This window comes from Megalops cyprinoides, chromosome 2 (genome assembly GCF_013368585.1).
Source record: "Megalops cyprinoides isolate fMegCyp1 chromosome 2, fMegCyp1.pri, whole genome shotgun sequence".
In the NCBI taxonomy this organism is placed as follows: Eukaryota; Metazoa; Chordata; class Actinopteri; order Elopiformes; family Megalopidae; genus Megalops; species Megalops cyprinoides.
In genome coordinates, this window is record NC_050584.1 from 25,322,980 (window position 1) to 25,336,979 (window position 14,000).

At 46.3% G+C, this 14,000-nt stretch overlaps 1 protein-coding gene across 1 annotated transcript; it reads left to right on the top strand.

Annotated features, from left to right (window-relative positions):
* Nucleotides 1-9,846: 9,846 nt before the first annotated feature.
* On the top strand, nt 9,847-12,428 carry LOC118772496 (melanocortin receptor 4-like). The gene is made up of 2 exons (XM_036520876.1): nt 9,847-11,740; nt 12,271-12,428. Exon 1 carries the CDS (start codon nt 10,284-10,286, stop codon nt 11,286-11,288), a length of 1,005 nt encoding a protein of 334 aa, XP_036376769.1. The 5' UTR covers nt 9,847-10,283; the 3' UTR covers nt 11,289-11,740; nt 12,271-12,428.
* Nucleotides 12,429-14,000: the final 1,572 nt, after the last annotated feature.

Below are 14,000 nucleotides of genomic sequence, written 5' to 3' on the forward strand. Positions count from 1 at the left end.
ACCATCAGATACAGACCAGATAGGGCGAGAGAGCTGGGTTACAGTAGGACGTAGGTGTAGAAAGGGGTGCACAATTCCAAGAGGGGCGGCATCTCCGGAGATCGCGGTGACCAACTGTTTCATGCCACTGCAGAACAAGTTGGACCATGATCCTGTGAGTGGGAGGACTGAAGAGCCCCAGGGCACCCAGGCAGCCTTATCCTCCAAGAAAAGGGAATTAGTGATAGTGGGGGACTCAATCATTACAGGGGTAGATAACATAGTGTGTTCGCGCGACAAGGAGTCTCGCATGGTCTGTGGCCTGCCTGGTGCCCAGGTTGGAGACCTCCTGGAGTGTGCGGACAAGCACCTGGCCAGAGCAGGGGAAGATCTAGTGGTCATGGTCCATATTGGAGCCAATGACATAGGAAGGGGTAGGTTCAGAGTTCTTCAGGACAAATTTATTGAGCTAGCGGGGAAGATTAGGAGCAGAACCTCCAAGGTAGTCTTGTAGCGATGGGTGAGAGCAGTCACCCCACCCGGCATCGAACCCAGGTCTACGGGGTACATACGACTTTGACTGCGATGCCAAAGAGCCAGGCTCCTTGGTATGGCAGTCAGAGCGCATACTCAACCGTCTGTCACAAGTCTTCTCTGAAATTCTACCGGTACCACGTGCAAGCAAAGGGAGGCAAGCCTTTATATGGAGGTTTAACACGTGGCTACAAACCTGGTGTAGGAAAGAGGGGCACAGGTTTATGGGGCACTGGGAATCCTTTTGGAACAGGGGCGACCTGTACAAGTGGGACAGGGTACATCTGAACCGAAGGGGTACAGCTGCATTGGGCCAGCGTATGCTTAGGGTAGCAGAGGGTTATTTAAACTAGGGCCTGGGGGGGCAGGGAGGTTATACAGTGAGATGGGTAGGGATAGACAGACTGCCGGAATAGAACACACCATGGCTAAATATTTTATTAGTAGTGAGGGAACCATGATTGCAAATCAGTCAGAGCAGCACTGTAATAGAGGTTTTGAGCAGCTGGGAGTGGAAAGGAAAGACAGGAAATACACATGCAGTACCCTGAAATTCCTCAGTTTAAATGCTTGAAGCATAAAAAAATAAAATTTTGGATCTAGAAACTGTTATGAGTAATAGTAATTATGATGTTGGGATCACAGAGACGTGGCTTGGTGCAGGGGATGGGGATGAGTATAACATAGAGGGATACAAGCTGCTAAGAAAAGATGGAACCAATAGAAGAGGAGGGAGCGTAACTCTCTATGTAAAGGATAATCTTAATATTCAGGAAGTTCCAGAAATGGAGCCCTTGGTGTTAGTGAAGACATATGGATTAAAATATTGGGGGAAAATGTATTGGGTCTGAATGTCGGAGTATGTTATAGGCCACCAGCCTATAGAAAGAAAGGTGGTGTATATTTAAAACGATTATTCTGGGTGTACAGTGTAAATTCATTCTCCAAGTGAGAAAAGGGAAGCTGAAAAAGAAGCATCCTGTCAGGGCTCCGCCCCCCTAGCTGTGGTGTTTTTGTTTTTCCCTGTCCATGTGCTTTTTGTTTTTCCTTGTGTTCCAGCCCCGCCCCGCTCCCCGCCTGGTCCCCGCCCACCTGATTGCCCCATTACCTTCACCTGCCTGCCTGCTCACCTGCATCCCATCTCCTCATCAGCCCAGCCCTATTTCTACCCTGCTTGTTCCTGTCTTGTTTGCCAGTTCGTTGCAGGTTTTCGACCCTGCCTGCTTTTGTTGCGCAACTTGCCTGCCGTCATTAATAAACCCGCCTGGAACCTGAAGCTCTCTTGGTCTGCGACTGAGTCCTTGCCTGAGCCCTTACAGTACGAACTGGCCACGATGGACTCAGCAGACCTACCCCAGCTGAAGACTGCGCTGGAGCTGCAAGGCGCATTACTGGGGGACCATCAAAGCCAGCTGGAAGCCATAGGCCGGTCCTTTGAGAGTTTCGCCACCAACCTTGCCGGCGTCACGTCCCAGCTGCTGCAATTGCAGCAGCTGAGCCAGGAGAACCGCCCCGCACCGCCTGTGGCAGCTCCCCCGTCTGCCCCGCCAGCTCTCCCGAGCCGGGAACCCTGATTGCCACCTCCCGAATGTTACGCGGGGAATCCCAGAACCTGTCGGTCGTTCCTCTCCCAGTGGTCCCTGGTTTTCGAACTCCAACCCTCCACGTTTCCCACGGACCGGGTGAGGATCGCCTACGTTATTACCCTGTTGACGGGACGTGCCAGGGAGTGGGGCACTGCGGTCTGGGATGCCGACGCCCCTTTCTGCCACTCCTTCGCCACCTTCGCCGAGGAGATGAGGAGGGTCTTCGACCGCTCCAAACACGGTCGTGAAGCCGCGAGGGAGATGCTCCTGATCCGCCAGGGGCGCCAGTCGGTGTCTGATTATGCAATCGATTTCTGCACCCTCGCTGCCTCCAGTGGGTGGAACACGGAGGCACAGTATGACACCTTTCTCCACGGCCTTTCGGAGACCATCAAGGATGAGCTGGCCACTCGGGAGTTGCCGGTCAGCTTTGACGCCTTGGTGGATCTGGCTATCCGCGTTGACCAGCGCCTGTCACAGCGGCACCGGGAGAGAGGAGCCAGTGAACTGCGGAGTCCCTCCCGTGAGCCCCTACCCACACCAGCAACGCGCAGCCCTGCTACACCGCCGCCTGTTTTCCCGGAGCTGATGCAAGTCGACCGCACTCGCCTGACTCGCCTGTCCCCGGCTGAGCGTCAGAGGAGGATCAGCGCCGGGGCGTGCCTGTACTGTGGTCAACCTGGGCATTTCGTGGCAACCTGCCCAGCAAAAAGCCAGCGCTCACCTGTAGCAAGGGGACTACAGGTGAGCGTCACCCCCTTAAGCCAGTCCTCTGAAGTCCGCCCTCTGTTTTCTGCCACGTTGCTCGTCGAGGATCAGCCTCACCCGGTCTCCGTCCTGACTGACTCGGGGGCCGATGGGAGCTTCATCGATGCCAACCTGGCGGCCCAGCTGCAACTGCCCCGGGTCCCGCTGCACTCGCCTCTGGAGGCCCATGCCATCACCGGGGCCCCGCTGGTCCGCATCACCCACGCCACTCCCCCCGTGGGCTTCCTCATCTCCGGCAACCATCGCGAGGAGATAGTACTGCACGTCATTGATACCCCGCAAGCTTCCATAGTCCTGGGTCATCCCTGGCTGGCGCGACATAACCCCCACATCGACTGGCAGGGCAACAAGATCCTGGGCTGGAGTCCGTTCTGCCACTCCCACTGTCTGCATGAGGCCCTAGCTCCTGTGTCACCTGTTGCTTGCGCACCAGAGAAGTTTCCGGACCTCTCGGCAGTGCCGCCGGAGTATCTGGACCTGAAGCCTGTGTTCAGTAAGTCCCGTGCAGCCTCGCTTCCCCCTCATCGTCCTTATGATTGTGCGATCGACCTCCTGCCCGGCTCCTCACCACCTAGGGGGCGTCTGTACTCCCTATCCCCGCCGGAGACTGAGGCCATGAATCGCTACATCCAGGAGTCCCTAGCAGCTGGAATTATTCGCCCGTCTTCCTCACCTGCCGGGGCTGGCTTCTTCTTTGTTGGGAAGAAGGACGGCTCTCTTCGTCCGTGCATTGATTACCGGGGTCTCAATGCCATTACTGTGAAAAACCGCTACCCCCTTCCGCTCCTGTCCTCTGCTTTTGAGTCGCTGCAGGGGGCCACCATCTTCACCAAACTCGACCTCCGCAACGCCTACCACCTAGTCCGTATCCGGGAGGGAGATGAGTGGAAGACAGCCTTCAACACCTCCACCGGTCACTATGAATATTTGGTTATGCCATTCGGGTTAACTAATGCCCCTGCTGTGTTTCAGTCACTGGTGAACGATGTCCTACGGGATATGCTGAACCGGTTTGTTTTCGTCTACCTCGACGACATCCTCATTTTTTCTCGCTCCCTGTCCGAACACGTCTGGCATGTCCGTTGCGTTCTCCAGCGCCTGCTGGAGAATCACCTCTACGTCAAGGCTGAGAAGAGCGAGTTCCACCGAGACGTGGACTTCGTCACTGGCTTGCCCCCGTCAGACGGTAACACCACCATTCTCACCGTCATCGACCGTTTTTCCAAGTCTGTCCACTTCATTCCGTTACCTAAGCTTCCCTCCGCCAAAGAAACAGCACAGCTGCTTATTCATCATGTTTTCCGGCTGCACGGCCTGCCCTCCGACGTGGTGTCTGACCGGGCCCCCAGTTCACCTCTCACTTCTGGAGGGCATTTTGCAGATTGCTGGGCGCTTCAGTCAGCTTATCGTCGGGGTTCCACCCCCAGTCCAACGGCCAGACCGAGCGGGCGAACCAGCAACTAGAGACGGTGCTGCGATGTCTGACCTCCCAGGAGCCGTCGGCGTGGAGCCAGCACCTGCCCTGGGTGGAGTACGCTGTCAATTCCCTGCCGTCTTCTTCGTCGGGGCTGTCCCCTTTCCATTGTTGCCTGGGCTACCAGCCCCCTCTGTCACCTGATTGCCCCATTACCTTCACCTGCCTGCCTGCTCACCTGCATCCCATCTCCTCATCAGCCCAGCCCTATTTCTACCCTGCTTGTTCCTGTCTTGTTTGCCAGTTCGTTGCAGTGTGTTTCGTACCTGTTTCGTTCCCGCAGTTTTTTGGATGTCTGATTTCTCCGTGTTTGACTCTGCCTGCCCTTCGTCTTTGTTTTCTGCCTGCCGTTTTGTCCCGTTGCCTGATCGTTTGCCTGCCCGGTTCCTGACCCTGCCTGCTTCTGTTACCGACCCTGCTTTTGTCCACGGACTGCCTTCCGGTTTTCGACCCTGCCTGCTTTTGTTGCGCAACTTGCCTGCCATCATTAATAAACCCGCCTGGAACCTGAAGCTCTCTTGGTCTGTGACTGAGTCCTTGCCTGAGCCCTTACACATCCACAGTGGATGAATAAGGACAGTTTACAGGACAGTTTGAAACAAAAAAGGAAATAATTTAGAAAACACAAGTTAGACAGCTCAGAGAGTAATAAGATTGAATACAGTAATATGCAGGGAATAAGGGAAGCTAGAAGGCGTTTTGACAGATTGCACTAGATGCAAAGAGCAACTCTAAATGCTTTTTTTAATACTACAGTTGTAAAAGGATAGTTAAGGATGAGATAAGAGGTATAAAAAATAAGGATGGAGTTATGGTTTATGATAACAAAGCTATTGCTGATACCCTAAACAGTTACTTTGTGGAGACTTTCACTAGTGAAGTGTTTTCACATATGCCTTCAGGTGGATTCAGTCCTCAGAGTCATATTGAGGAAATTGATTTAAATGATGCAGAAGTACTAGATAAACTTCAAAAATTTAAAACAAATAAGACAGGAGGCCCCAATGGAATATATCCAAGAGTTCTCAGGGAACTAGTGGAAGTGGTTTACAAACCTCTGACAGTTATTTTTAAGCAATTTCTTAAAACTGGAGAAATACCAGATGACTGGAAACATGGCAGTGTAGTACCTATCTACAAGAAAGGAGACCAGACTGGTCCAGTTGTCTAATAGAAAGCAGACTGTAACTGTGGGAGGAATTGTATAAGAGCAGGGTCCTATACGAAGTGGAGTCCCACAGGGATCAGTGTTGGGGCCTTTGCTATTCCTTATATACATAAATGATTTTGATGCAGAGGATAGTAGTACAATAGTAAAATTTGCAGATGATACAAAACTAGGGGGTCTAGCCAACAGTATAGAATCAACTAAGGTAATACAGGAAGACCTAAACAGCATCCAAAAGTGGGCAGATACCTGGCAGAATACATTCAATTTAGCTAAATGTAAAGTCTTGCACATGGGAAATAAGAACCTTAGGCAAGACTACTTCATGGGGGGAAAAAAACTAGAATGTGCTCAATTTGAAAAAGACTTAGGAGTAATAGTTGACCCAAGCTTAGCAGGATCTAGGCAGTGTGCTGTAGCAGTAAAAAGGCCAACAGGATGCTGGGATATATAGCCAAAAGTATTAATTATAAATCTAACAAGGTTATACTGAAATTATAAAATGCTTTAGTCAGACCTCACTTGGAATACTGTGTGCAGTTCTGGGCACCGCACTATAAGAAAGATATTGAGGCTCTTGAAAAACTTCAAAGAAGGGCAACTAAATTAGTTCCTGGTATGAAATATAAAAGCTACGAGGAAAGACTCAAGTCACTTAACCTATTTAGACTTAGCGAGAGGAGACTTAGGCTTGATCTAATAGAGGTTTTTAAATTTATAAAAGGACTCAATAAGGTTAACTACAATACATTTTTTAGGGTGAGTTCAGTCTGTAGAACAAGGGGACATAAATGGAAACTAGTTAAGAGTAAGTTCCGCACTGATATAAGGAAGTATTATTTTACACAAAGAGTTATCAATACATGGAATAGGTCGCCAGGTCATGTAGTTGACGCAGAGACCCTTGCTGTGTTCAAGTCCAGACTTGTTAAAGTTTTGGACTCTCTTTAATTGTAATGGCGAGCTTAGTTGGGCCGAATGGCCTCCTCTCATCATAATATGTTCTTATGTTCTTAGATGAAACCCAACATCGCTGTTCCATTGTGTCTCATATTTGTATTATTTGTAATGGTTATAATCATAGTACATGCTGACATGAAGCAACGCATATTTAGTGAAGACCCATATTAATTGATAAGTGATTTGTTCTAAATACAGAGGATTGCTAAAGAAAGAAGGGGACAGCGGTTAGTATGATTGAGTAAGAACAGAAGAGTAACCAGGAATACCTAGATTTTCTCTCAGTCCCCATCCCCAAAGCAATTTCAACTGCTTTCTCTGTAACTCTAGTATGTTGGCAACCAATTTTACACCTGACTTTTTCAATTAATTTTAATGCATAGCATAGAAGGTGAAAATCTAAAAAGAAAATAGAATACTCCCCTAGCCCCAGATAAAGGCATCTGTTTAATGACAGTACTTAATGTATCATTAAAAAACTCTAAAAACTCCTTTCATGATCCATGACACCTTTTTGAGTTGAAAAGGAAAAAACAACAACACTGGAACAGAGCCGCACATTAATAGTTCAAATTAATCTTTCACCTTCTCCATGTGGTCCTTTTATCTGCATGATGGACATAAAAAATTAATATGCCTTCTGCTGTTGGGGAAGCAGTACATCATATGTAAAACAGGGAAATGCAGTAGCTTGGGATAGTGTCTTATTTACAAAGTATGAGTTTGACGGGGAATATTTAGCATGACATGAGCAGAATTTCATTATGTGATTAGTGGCTTTTATCCTGTTTTGTCACTATGCCCATCTGACAACATCAACACTGGGTGGGTTTTGTTTAACAGGGTTAAAAGCCACCAGGACCCGTGCTGTGAAATTTGATCAGCTGTTTATTTCAGTGATACTGGGGGACTGGAATCATTGAAACAGAGCTTGAAGCTAATTTTGCACCTTTGAAAAAAATTGAGTTATAAATATTAATTATCTTAGAACAGATTTTTATTCGCACATAGAAAGTACACACAAAGACATCCTCACAGTTTGATTGGGGAATGGTTGGCGTGGCCACCTGAGCACTTTCTCTGGGTTTCAGTTATCATAGAGGAACCTCAGTTGCATTGTGCTTGAATCAGCTTAACCCGGGGCCTTAGTTTGTTCACGTATTTTTCTGATTTGAAAGAAGAAGGTAAGAACAACATTAAAAGGCCATGTTTCTATGGTTCACCAAACCAGCTCTCTCTGAGGGTTAATTCTTACTTTTAGGATGCAAACACATTATGACGTGAATTAATCATTTAATTCATAATTTTATACAGAATACAATCAACATGCAAATCTTGATTTTCTGTTTGTGGACCTGTGCAAAGACTGATGAGATAAGTAATGTTGCTATGATGATGTTTACCACTGTCGTTCACTAAAGCTAAGTGTGGCCAATAACAATTTACAACAAGCCAGTTTGCTTTAAAATTTTCCCATGAATTACTTACACACATAACTTTTAGTACAAACAGAACAATCTCTGATAATAGCTGATGCACAAAACAGCCTCATCTGGCCTCACAGCTAGAAATTTGTGTAATAAAGATGAATGCTGTTATTTGCTGAATTTGTTGAATTCCTTGCATTAGGGAAATGCACAATTCATATAAATATCAACCACGCACAAGTGGTCTATGAGGAGTTACAGATTACCATGCCAACGCTGAATTATGCACCGCATATTTATGGTGTTTACCGCAGCTATGCCGGCCGAGCCTGGCTTGCATTAGTGAGACACAATATCAGTTACGTTCATGTAACCGCAGCATGTAACAGCTACTTGCTTCCCATAGAGCCTGCAAACTCAGGCCAGACAGCTTTGGCTCAGCCGGAGGTTACACAAGCCATTTTCACAAGGTCAGTTGAATTTATTTATTTATTTATTTATTTATTGAATTCAGCATTGCAGACAGGGTCAGTGACATTATTCGAGTTTGGGGGGTGACCTTACTCAGGGTTGGGGGACCGGGGAAGGGTTTAGCTGAATGGAGAAGTAAAGAGGTCAAGCGTGTCACCCAGGCTCTGGTTAAGTTGGGGATCTGTGAGTTATGGTCAGGTCAGAGAGAGGGCACAATGTGGAGGATGTCGTATCTCACTGGGCCCTGCTCCTGCAAGGTTAATAGACTACAATAACTGAGTAACAGTTCAGAAAACAGTTTTTATCTTTGTAAGCCAAAGCACAATGTTTCAGTCATACAACACCAACACTTCTTGTCAAATTTAAGTCTCTCTTGGCAAAATGGGAAAGTGTTTCTTCAGTGTTTCTTTGTTTTATCCTAATATGAATCCTGCAAAAATTTATATTATTGCAAGAATGAGAGTTTTAGCTCCTGTCTGTCATGTCTTGACGCGCACATACACTCACGCACACGCACACACACACACACACACTGTAATAAAGATCCAAATAACAGAATCCACAATTAAAAATGCATGGAGGAAGAACATTAATGACATCAGCAAAATAAATTAATCATGTGTATTGTAAGAATATAATCTTTTATATTATATATAATCTTTTGTTTGTCTGAAACTGCCTTCTTTTTGCCGTCAAACTCAACCGATTTTTATGATGTATTCTTGCATTCACACTGTTGATTGAATTGCCTTATTTTACTCATAACTCATAAGATCTCCACTAAATGTGCAAATTAAAGTAACTGTGTTAAAATTAAATAAAAACAAAAGAACAACAGAATAAAAAGAACAGAGACTTTTTTTTTCAAATTTCAAGACAATATAACAAGATACCATTTTAAAGCAGGAAAGGCAGATAATGGAACAAACCCTATTGGTGACTGAAAAATACACAGTCAAGTGTTGGAAAAGAAAAAGAACCTGAATGAATCCCAGAATCCATTATCCTTCCATCCACTCATATTCACACATCCCCCTGGTAATGTCAAACACGTGTCTGTCACTGGGACCTCTGGTCGCTGATAATTCCCACCCACGCAGCAGCTCCTCCTTATTGGCCGGGAGGATAACTGTGGGAGGGGCCGAAGCTCCAGCGTGCTTGGCAGGGTATAACAGAGCAGTGCGATGACAGTGTTAGCTTGCCAAGCGATGATACTGCCTGCCTGCCTTGCATTCCCTGCGCTCTGGACTGCTCGGGCTCACCTGTTCTGCCACAGTGCAGCGACAGACTCCTGCTGCTCTCAGGGACTCGCTCAGCCTCTCTTTTTCTGTCCCTTTCATCCTCTCAATATCTTTTTCTTTCTTATTTCTTCCTAAATTCCTAATATTGTCTTATATTTCTTCTATTCTATTTATCTGTCTTTTTGTGTACCCTTTTCTGTCTTTTCTCTCTTCATCTTTCCATTCTTTCTTTCTTTCCTTTTTATTTTGCTCATTTAACTCATTTCTCTGCACTACACAACATTACCTTGTTTCTCTCCATCTCTCTTTTCCCCGTCTCTCTGCCTCTCCCTCTCTCTCCGTTCTCTCCCTCTCTCTCCCCTCCTCTTTTCCCTCTTGAGGCAGATGAAAGCTGAAGACAGCGCAGGGTAAGGCAGGCACTCAGCAGCTGTGTGGGTAAGATGTTGCCAGCTCTCAGCGCTGACAGCTGGGAAAGGGGATGTTTCCGATTCACCTGCCTTTCACCTGCCCGGCGCGTGAGGCTGGGTATGCTCGGGGCTCCAACATATCAGAACGAGATGGGAGTGCGGAGGGAAAGCCAGAGTTTTTAGGGCACGCCAGGAAACCCGGATTATTTGTGGGATTGCGAACTGGCATGTGCTAAAGAGAAAGTCTGCGGGTCTCACGAACCTCAAGATGAATTCCACGCAGCACCACGGACTGATTCCGGGCCACCATCCCCGAAACCTCAGCTCCGGAGCCTACCCTGCCAACAAGCCGCAGGGTGATGAGAAGGACTCCTCCTCGGGCTGCTACGAGCAGCTGCTGATCTCCACCGAGGTGTTCCTCACACTGGGGATCGTCAGCCTCCTGGAGAACATCCTGGTCATCACTGCCATCATCAAGAACAAGAACCTGCACTCGCCCATGTACTTCTTCATCTGCAGCCTGGCGGTGGCCGACATGCTGGTGAGCGTCTCCAACGCCTCGGAGACCATCGTCATGGCGTTGATCAACGGCGGCCACCTGACCATCGGCAGCAGCCTGATCAAGAGCATGGACAACGTATTCGACTCCATGATCTGCAGCTCGCTGCTGGCCTCCATCTGCAGCCTGCTGGCCATCGCCGTGGACCGCTACATCACCATCTTCTACTCGCTGCGCTACCACAACATCGTGACTGTGCGGCGCACCATGATGGTCATCTCCTGCATCTGGGCCTTCTGCACCGTCTCTGGCGTGCTCTTCATCATCTACTCGGAGAGCACCACCGTCCTCATCTGCCTCATCACCATGTTCTTTGCCATGCTGGCCCTCATGGCCTCCCTGTACGTCCACATGTTCATGCTGGCCCGGCTGCATGTCAAGCGCATCGCAGCGCTGCCCGGCAACGCGCCCATCCGGCAGCGGGCCAACATGAAGGGCGCCATCACCCTCACCATCCTGCTGGGCGTCTTCGTGGTCTGCTGGGCGCCCTTCTTCCTCCACCTCATCCTCATGATCTCCTGTCCCCGGAACCCCTACTGCGTCTGCTTCATGTCCCACTTCAACATGTACCTCATCCTCATCATGTGCAACTCGGTCATCGACCCGCTCATCTACGCCTTCCGCAGCCAGGAGATGCGCAAGACCTTCAAGGAGATCTTCTGCTGCTATGGTCTACCCGCCTGCTGTGTCTGTGAGCTGCCCAGTAAGTACTGATCGGACCGACGGGGGGAGCGATAGTATCCTCGGCAACATCAGGGGATCTTCAAAGGTGGCAACTGTTCCCAATCAATCAACCAACTAACTAACCAACCAATCAGTCGCACAACACTTTTTTGTCATGCTGTTATAAATGCTCTGGCACAAAGTATTGGACAAAGAATGTTTCCCAGAGGGTTAATCAACTCAGAGCCAATCTGGCATATATTAAAAAAACATTTAAAAAAACCCAAGGTTAATGTTTCCCTAAACCCTGGAAAAAGGGACTCGAGAAAATTCTGGATAAAGAGCAGTCTAGAAAATAAATAAAAAGCCTGTGAATCCGAGTCCTGCCGAGCTGTCCTGCCGAGAGTGGGGAAGACTGATTTTTGCCTCCTGCCCTGGAACGTGGTCATAAATGATTGAGAATTGTCTTCAGTTACTGTTACATGTGTCAGGTTGCCTAAGAGGTAGGTTTACACCCCATCCAGACACAAATAAGGCACTTTCCTTTTGCTTTTGTTTAAGTAGATCTATTATGTGGTATATTGAACCTTATCCTGAAACTATACATGCATAAAAATATATATATATATATATATATATATATATATAAAATATATACGAGATAATATATGATGTATATTTGACATGGCGAATGAGAAAAATGATGCATAAACAATTCAACAATGTTTTGGGAGAATTATGTAATGAACATTACGAAACAGGTACATTCCTCAGTATCATGTCACACGTTGGAGATTTGGGCGGGCGGGGGGTGGGGGTAGCTGTGCATGCATATGTGCATATGCTTATGATACACAATTGTGCCAAAAGAAAAAAATGATGAATCTGCAAGCAGTGTTTTTTTACGGACAGTCTTTTCCATACATTTCATAAGCACACAGCACATAGAAAAGAAAACACATGGATGGGTAAATCAATCACTCATCATTTTGTAACTTCTGGCAAATGTTTTTTTTTTTTTCTCACTGACAAGCTGCGCAAACAGACTGGCAGATGTAGAACTGGACAGTGACGTGCCCGAGGCCACGCAGTAACATGTAATGTACACAGCCACTGCGCAAACAACTGTTGTGGGCAGTGGGGTGGGGTATACTGAGAGTCAATTAATAACAACATAAAACAGCATTCCATACCCACCAATAAAGACCTACATTCATACTATATATATATATATATACTTCTCAATATTTATAATTTCATTTAAAGTGTGCTGTAATTATATGCTTTTGCTTTTTTTGCAGCGTGCAGTGCACTATTAATTTGTTATTTATAAGAGTAAGAGCTGTCTGTGTCAGTGTACCAGCATTGTATTCCCCTATACGTATATATTTTTTTTCATGTTTATAGTATCATACATGGTGTTCCCTGTTGTAGCACTGTGTTAAATTAATGACTTATAATTCTGCACTGTGAATTAAAAAGTGAAAGGAAAATGGAACTATTTTCAGTGTTAAAGTTGAATTATTTTAATAAAAGGACATGCAAAGCTGATGCTGTTCCTATGATTTTTCATTTCTGTGTACGTGAAATGGTTTATAAGGCTCTCTTGAGTCTAGGTTTCAGTCAGTCTCACCTCATTCACTCCTGTTTTAAGATGGATCATAGATGTGGCTGGTTTTCACATTCCAGAAGTGACTATTGTGAAGAAAACAACAAACCTCACAAATCATAAAATGGCCCTTAAAATTTAGCTTCAGATGAACTGTGACCTCAGCTAATGCTAATGATCTTACAGGCCATCCCTTAACCTTGGAGAAATATTTTGTTGCTACAACGTCTGGGTGAAATTGTTACTGGGGGTATGATATGAACATTTCAAATCTTTTTAATATGTAAAGCCTGGATATTATTTACAAGATGTGATCAATAGTTTCCATAAACTATTTTTAAAATGCATTTTTACTGGTCAATTTTGGCTTGAGACAAAGTCCAGGCAAGACTATTTTTTCACATGAACAATAAGGTGAATGGACCAAAAACAGGGCCAGAACTGAGCCATTGACATTGATCAATGTATCCATGGCAGGTTACAAGAGTGATTATGTCACAACCAGTACAAAGAGCACTGCTCTGGGTGTGTTTGGTCTTTGGAGCTGATCTTTTGCAACTGTCACTTTTCCAAAAGACAAGAAAAAAAGAGCAAGGTGCATTCTCACATGCAGAACGCTGGGCCATACGTGGTATTTTGTATTTTTCAAATGTGCTCATTCTTGATAAGATAACAAGAGGAAGGTCCTTCTGATGATTGAACAACACTTCCAAGATGTAGGTCCTGTAATTTCACATCTCTGGAATCTCAACATCTGTTTTGAAGGGAACCTAGAACATCTCCCAGGGGTAGTGTTTGCTTGGATGTGCCAAATACCTATGAAACCTTTGATCCTTGAATGGGCTATCTACTATCTTGGCATGCCATCTTTATACAGAAGGTCTTCCCCTTAAGACCCAATTAGATACCTTTGATACCCATTCTACACTTTCCTACCAACAGCTGTAAATGTATTGTACATTTTGGACGATTTAAGACTGAAGCCCTTCCTCCATTCATTTCCACCTTCTTCCAGCGGCTGGAAGAGTACTCTGCATGCTATAATTAGAAGCAGCTCTGACATGCTTTTTGAAATGAGCTGGAGATGACTCGTGACAAGCCAGGTGTAAGCAGCGGCTCCTCCATCTGTCCCATCAGCAGTCCCCAAAATTAAC

Coding starts and splice junctions, on each gene's coding strand:
- LOC118772496 (XM_036520876.1), top strand. CDS start 10,284: ATGAATTCCACGCAGCACCACGGACTGATTCCGGGCCACCATCCCCGA.